At 65.2% G+C, this 6,563-nt stretch overlaps 1 protein-coding gene across 1 annotated transcript in view; it reads right to left on the bottom strand.

Annotated features, from left to right (window-relative positions):
- Nucleotides 1–2,404: 2,404 nt before the first annotated feature.
- Nucleotides 2,405–6,563, bottom strand: part of PTH1R (parathyroid hormone 1 receptor) — a 25,021-nt gene continuing 20,862 nt past the window's right edge. The window contains exons 9-15 of the mRNA XM_006770563.2: nt 6,387–6,540; nt 4,956–5,016; nt 4,625–4,691; nt 4,239–4,333; nt 3,508–3,649; nt 3,385–3,426; nt 2,405–2,923 (exon numbers count right to left, since the gene is read on the bottom strand). Of these exons, the coding sequence (XP_006770626.1) occupies nt 2,546–2,923; nt 3,385–3,426; nt 3,508–3,649; nt 4,239–4,333; nt 4,625–4,691; nt 4,956–5,016; nt 6,387–6,540 (939 nt within the window). The 3' untranslated portion in view covers nt 2,405–2,545. The remainder of the gene's footprint in view (nt 2,924–3,384; nt 3,427–3,507; nt 3,650–4,238; nt 4,334–4,624; nt 4,692–4,955; nt 5,017–6,386; nt 6,541–6,563) is intronic.

Here is a 6,563-nt window from a genome sequence, read left to right as displayed (position 1 = left end):
TCGGCTGGCATCTGCCGCGCTGGCTGAGGACCCACCTGCCTGTGTGCTCAGCGAGACCCACTCCTCAGCCCCCTCTGCCTGGGTCCCCGCGTGCAGACCTGCCTCCTGACAGCCCAGCCAGAGCCAGGACCCGCTTGACCCCAGGCAGGGTCATGTCCCTTTTGAACTTCAGAGAACTCGGTCCCCTTCCTCTGCCTGCCCCTCCTATGACCCCAGGCAAGGACTGAAGTTGTGGAGCGTCACACCTGCCCCCTCTGGTGGACCCAGCTCCGCCTTCGTCTAGAACAGCGGTTGCCAACTTTGCGGACCTCACGGACCACCATGGTCCGCGGACCACCGGTTGGCAACCGCTGGTGTAGAAGGCATTGCAGGCTGAAGACGGGCACAGCCGTCCCTTCAATGACCCAGGACTCCCCCAGACCCCAATCTGCGTGGGAGCTGTGGGATCACCCAGCCGCCCCTGCAGCCTGGCCTGTGCTCCAGGCCCCCCAAGAGGGGCATCCTTCTAGGGGTCTTCAGAGGCCCTCTCACAGGTGGGAGCTGGAGACTACCTTCCTGGCCCAACTTGGAGTCCAGGGTAGCCCACAAGGTGCCTGGACACTGAGGCCGAGGCGGCTGGGGTCAGGGTCCTGGGCTCCCTCCTCCCGGCTGCCGCCTCGCTGGTGTTTACATGTTCCCTGCGGCTTGGCCGGGCCGCGAGGCCGTGACGGGAGAAGTGACCACCTGGCTCCAGCCCCTGCTCAAGGCAAACAGGGTCCTGACTGCCCGCCAGGCCCACTGGGAGCACCTGGATGGCCCGGGTGAGGCTTGGAGCCGGGTGGGGCGGCCAGCCATGGCCCAGGAGGTCCTGCCCCAGGGGCCTGGATGCGGTAAGAGGTCCTGCCCTGGCACCCAGTGCCGGGAGGGGGGGCATGCCCAGCCTGAGGGGGAGGCCTGGGTACAAATAGCCTGAGGGAGGGCTGGCCTTCACCTGGAGGCGTCTGCGTGGATCGGGAAGCCTGGCCTGGGGACCCTGGCCAAGTGGGCGCCCAGCACGGCCTGGGCACTTAGTCCAGAGAAGCAGCCCTCTGGGGTCCATCCGCAGGGAAGTGCGCACAGCCCTGCGCCAGAGGGAATCCAGTCTGAGAGGAGGGTTCACTCAGTCCCAGCACCCGTTCTGAGGGGCCCGGTCAGCTTGTTCAGGGTGAGGGGGCTCACGTCGGCTTCAGAGGCCTCCAGGGGGTCTGGGCCCAGCCACTTGGGCCCCATGACTGCCCGTGGGGTGGGTGGACGAGTTGCCTGAAAGACGCAGTGGTCTGAGCTGGCGAAGGCCTTCAGACGCCCCTGGGGGGCTTGGGGTCTCACTGGGGGTCCTCTCTCACAGCGCCCCCCACCCCATCACCATCTCCCGCCTGGCTACCTGCCTGCCCTGCCCCTGGGGCCCCCTCTGCCTCCATGTTACAGCGGGGACTCTGCTGCTCTCCCACGGGCAGCCCTGCTGTTCATTGTGGCTCAGGGGCTCTCAGGCCCCGGCCTGTGCCCCTCACCATCCCGAGCAGGTCACCACGGGGAGCCCCAGGCCTCTGGACAGTTGTCTGCCCTGCCCACCATCTGGAAGGTCAGGTGGGCGGGGCCTGGGCTGCTGGGTGTCATGCCACCTCCGGGGTCCTGGCCTCGTGACCCTCGCCCAGCCTCCGATGAGGGGTGGCTGTTGGAGTTGGGGAGCACTTCCCGGATGCTCAGTCCCTAGAGGAGAACACGGCCTGAGCTGAGAGGAGGGAAGGGCCAGCCGGAGCTCAGGACTGTGGTCGGGTCGAGGGCCTCTGACATTCTAGGGGCCAAGGGAGGTGTTGGGTGGGATGCTCAGTGACCGAGTGCAGAATCCCATGGGCCAGCCCTCTGGCTCCCACAGCCCTGAGCCAGAGCAGGACCTTCCCCCGGGTGCCCAGGCACCACCCCTGCACCTGTTGCATCCCTAGAGTCGGATCCGGGCTGGGGTGGCGGTCACGTGGGGGCTCCCTGAGTGTCCCAGCCCCCAGGGGCCACAGCATGGCCATGAGATAGGCAGGAGGGGCCTCAGGCCTGGGGTGGGGAGGTGGCCAGGGACCCGAAGGATCTGAGGTTGGCCCTGGGTGGACAATGACTTGGGGCCAGTGGGCGGCTGGTAGGGGAGCCTGGCCAAAGGAAGCCTGGGTGGGGAGTGCTGAGGGGGCAGCTGGTGGCAGGGAAAGGCTGGGGCCCATCCCTGCAGGGCCCCCGGTCAGCGTGTGGCACCAAGGGACCCTGAGCTGCCCCAGGCCCTCCTGCCGGACGGTGCCCTAACCCTGGGCCCAGGGCCTGGCCCACATCGCTAGACCCCTCCTGAGGTGACTCCAGAACCCCGCGGCTCCCAGCCCTCCCCCCTGGAGTGACGCGAGGCCCCAGCTCAGACCATAGCAGGAAGCTTCCTTTTCCTTTTTTTCTTTTTTGTCCTCCCCGCCCAGTCATGAGTGGGCCACCACCGACCATCTGTCTCTTGGTCCGTCTGTCCGCCCTTATGTCCATAGGTTCAACCCTTGGTCCCCAGTCACATGACTGTCTCCCACTCCTCCTGCAACAAGGCCGGTGGCCGCTCGGGCGCAGAGGCCTCCTCGTCCAGGCCCGAGCAGGAGCCGTTGAGGAAGCTGGCGTCCTTGGACGCAGCCGCGGCTGGCGGTGAGGTCTGGAGGGCCGGGGGCCCTGGCTTGGTGTGACCAGGCAGCGGTGGGTGGCCATTGGTGGTGGCAGCAGGCAGCAGGCGGGGGCTGACGGGCAGGCCGAGTCCCGCGCGGGAGCCGATGTTGGTCACGCTTGTGTGAGACACCATTGGACCATAGCTGTAGCTGCTGCTCCCGCTGCGTGCCTTGCGCTTGAAATCCAGGGCCAGCGTCCAGCGGCTCCATGACTTCTTGATCTCAGCCTGGACCTGGGTGGCAGGAGGAGGTGGACCTCAGGAGTGCCCCTGACCCCTCTGCCACCCGTCACCCCAAGCCCAGCAGTGACCCCACCTTGGCCCCTACAGCACAGCCCTGGAGGGAGATGGGTAAATTCCAAATTCCCGGAAAATTCCAAGGCCCAGGCCTCGGGGTTTGGCTGCAGGCAGCTGCCACTCCCAGAACCTCTGCGGTTCAGATGTCCCCGACTCAGGGTGGCTGAGTCGCTCAATCTGGATGACAGAGAATTCAGCCCTGGGGTTGGGAAGACACTGGGCTACCCCAGAGATGGGTGAGCCCACAACTCCTAGCACATCCTGAGCCTGAACCATCTGGAAAGATCTCTCTGCCTCCAGGACAGAGAGAAGAACCGGGCAGGAGTACGGGAGGAGCAGGGCTCGGGAGCCCTGGTGCCTCTGCGTCCTCCCTGCCGCGCCTGCCGCTGCCCACTTACCTCGCCGTTGCAGAAACAGTATATGATGGCGACAAAAAATCCCTGTGGGGAGGAGAGAGGCGTGGAGCTTGGGTCAGCCCAGTCGTGGGGAGCAGGCAGCCCGCCCCCTGGCCAGCCCCTCACCTGGAAGGAGTTGAAGAGCATTTCGTAGTGCATCTGGACGTGCCAGAGAGTCCCTGAGACCTCGGTGTAGGGCATGGCTATGAAGACGATGTAGTGGACACCAAAGAGCGGCATGAGCACCAGCGTGGACTTGAGCAGCTTCCTGGGCCAGCAGGGCAGCAGGTCAGGGCCACGCCACGTCCCCGACGGGCACTCTGCCCTCTTCCCCACCCGCCGGCCCCGGCTCCAGAAGCCACCACGGGGCCAGAGGCTCTGGCCACCAGTGGCGGACAAGCTAGTTCATGGGCACAGTGTTCCTGGAGTGGAGCTGTAGTCCCGCCTCGGGCCCTGGCACCTGCTGGTCCCTCTGCTGGCACTCACCACGCCCCCGCCCAGCCTCACCTCGCGATCCCGGGACCCACTCCTCAGGTGTCGGCCCCTTCTTGAGCCGCCACTGCCCACCTGTACCTCGGGCTGCCCGGGACCAGCTCTCTGAGGGGAGGGCTGGGTTTGTCCCGCCCTTGCAACCCCAGCTCCAGTGCAGGCCGGGCACAGAGTGGCCCAGGTTGGCTTTGGGGGGGCCTCAGAGGCCAGGAGAGAGCCCATCACTTCTGGGCGGGGCCAACCAGGGAGTCGGGAGTCGGGTCCTTCCCCTGAAACGGGCTCATTCGTGGAGCCTCAGTCTTGGCTTTGGTATGTGGTGCCTGGATGTTGACCTCTGACCTGAGGAGCCTGGCCTGGCGGATGCTCACCGGTACTGCTGCCGCGTGTCGCACCGGCCGGCATTGGTCTCCCGCAGCTTGGTGGCCAGCACGCGGACGATGTTGATGAAGAGAATGAAGTTGAGCTGCGGAGTGAGGGGGGCTGAGTCTCCACGCCTCCTAACAGGGCGGGGGTAACCAATCTCAAAGCAGTGATGTGTAGAGCCAATCCCAAGAATGTTACTAAGGCAAATTGGCGCACCCACGGCCCTGCCCAGGCCCTGCTCTGCCACAGCATCTCCAGGGGCTCCATGGGGCTTCGACTTCCCCATCAGGACCGAGGGCCGGGATGGAGATCAGCTGCTTTTCAGGCCTTAAGGCTGTGACCTTGGGGTCCAAGATGGCTCCCACCCAGCCCTGTGGCCACCCCTGCTCACCACAATGGAGGCCAGGATGGGCACCTGGATGATCCACTTCTTGTTCCCGGAGCTCAAGTCCCAGCACCTGCGGGAGGTTGAGGCGTCAGCCCCCACCCCGTCCTGCTCCCACCCCGAGCCTGCCCACAGGCCCAGAGCTGGTCTACTCTGACATCAGCTGTTGGGGACACGGGTCAGGGTATGCGAGGTGTGGCCAGGCCTGAGGCCAACCTCAGAGACCCTGAGCTGGGGCCAGGGCGCAGGAGGCCCCGTCATCCGCTTCACAGAGGAAGAGGGTACCGGGGGTGTTTCTGGCCTGTGTTACCCCAGCCTCTTCTCCGCCTGGACCTACCCCGTGTTGGCCAGGGTGGCTCTCACACCGACCCACACAGCCACGAAGATGGCGGGCACACCTGTGTGCAGAGAAGGGACAGTGTGTGAGGGCCTCAGATGCTATTCCAGGTTTCTTCTCAGCCCACTATGCCGGCCCCGTTCCCCTCGTCCCTGACCACGCCCACCTTGCCCCCCCGTTGTCCCTGACCCCTCTCCCCAGGCACACAAGCTGCTTGGTGACAGGCCCCGAGGCCCCATCCAGCCCTCTGCCCTCATCTCGATTCTGCACCTGCTACACACAGCCCCCTGTGGGGCACATGGTGAAACCGTCAGAAACAGCCATGCCAGGCTGTTCCTCCTCCCTCTCCACAGGGTGCTGCTCTGGGGTGGGGGTGTCCTGGGGGGAGGGAGCCTATTACTGGGGGAACCTTGGTGTGCCCAGGCCAATGCCAGCTCAGATGGCCCCTGGCATCTCTGGGCGAGCTCTGCCTGGAAGGGAGCCCAGGTCCCCACCCTCCATCCCCTCACTTCAGTCTTGGCCTGAGACCTCTGGGAGGGGAGGGAGTGACCCAGGTTACGCTTCTCTGTGCCCCCCGCCACCCTGACACCCTCTAGGCCCAGAGCCTGCTTCAGTTCCTGGGACCAGGTCTAGGTCTCCCCCCCCCCCCCCAACTTTGGGGCTGGGTGTGGGTGAGGTCAAGGTCAGAGTGTGCCAAGGAGCAGGAGGCTGTGGCTGTGGCTGTTGATCTGAGGGCCTCTGGGTGCTGAGCACTGAGAGAGCTCCAGCACCAGACCTGCCCGTCTGCCGTCTGGCTGGCTGCCCAGCCAGGCCTGGAGCTGCCAACAATAATGGACAATTATCAGCAACTGGATCCCAGAGCCCGCAGGGGAGGGCAGGCCCAGCTGCCCATTCTGCCGGGAGGGGGGGGGGGGGGCATGGGCCCTGCGGGCAGCTTCACACGGGATTGGTGTTCACAGTCAGGGTTCCAGCTCCAGCCTGACCTCTGACCCAGGGTCCCACTCTGATCCTGAGCTGGATCTTTTTGTTGTTAATCCTCCCCCGAGGGTACTTTCCATTGATTTTTAGAGAGAATGGAAGGGAGAGGGCGAGACAAACATCAATGAGAGAGACACCTGGGTTGCGGAACCTGCAACCAAGCATGCCCTTGACTGGAATCGAGCCCAGGATCCTTTAGTCCGAGGGCCGACACTACCCACTGAGCCAAACCGGCCAGGCCTGAGCTGAATCTTGACCCGAGAGTTCTCACCCCAACTCCAGGCTGAGCCCAGTCCAGGTAAACCCCACCCAGCCAAGCTCTGCTGGAGCCCGGGAGGGTGGGCAGGCTGCCCACCTGCTGCCCCACGCCCGGACAGGCTATGCTGTGTGGGTGTCCTAGCCTCGTGGTCCCCTCTGGACCATCCCACGCTGCCTGTGCCCTGCCCCGCGTACCCCAGCCAAAGACTGTGAAGCCCCACAGGTACTTCTTCTCGGAGAAGAAGGCCATGAAGATGAGGCTGTGCAGGTACAGCCCCTCCACCAGGATCCAGTAGTAGTTGGTGGCCAGGAAGTAGAGGAAGACGGTCACGGCCACCCGGCAGCCCGCCTAGGAGACCAGCGGGGTCAGCC

Source organism: Myotis davidii, unplaced genomic scaffold (genome assembly GCF_000327345.1).
Source record: "Myotis davidii unplaced genomic scaffold, ASM32734v1 scaffold663, whole genome shotgun sequence".
Lineage (NCBI taxonomy): Eukaryota > Metazoa > Chordata > Mammalia > Chiroptera > Vespertilionidae > Myotis > Myotis davidii.
Note: the sequence above shows the minus strand (reverse complement) of the source record. Positions and strands in the feature narration are given on the sequence as shown.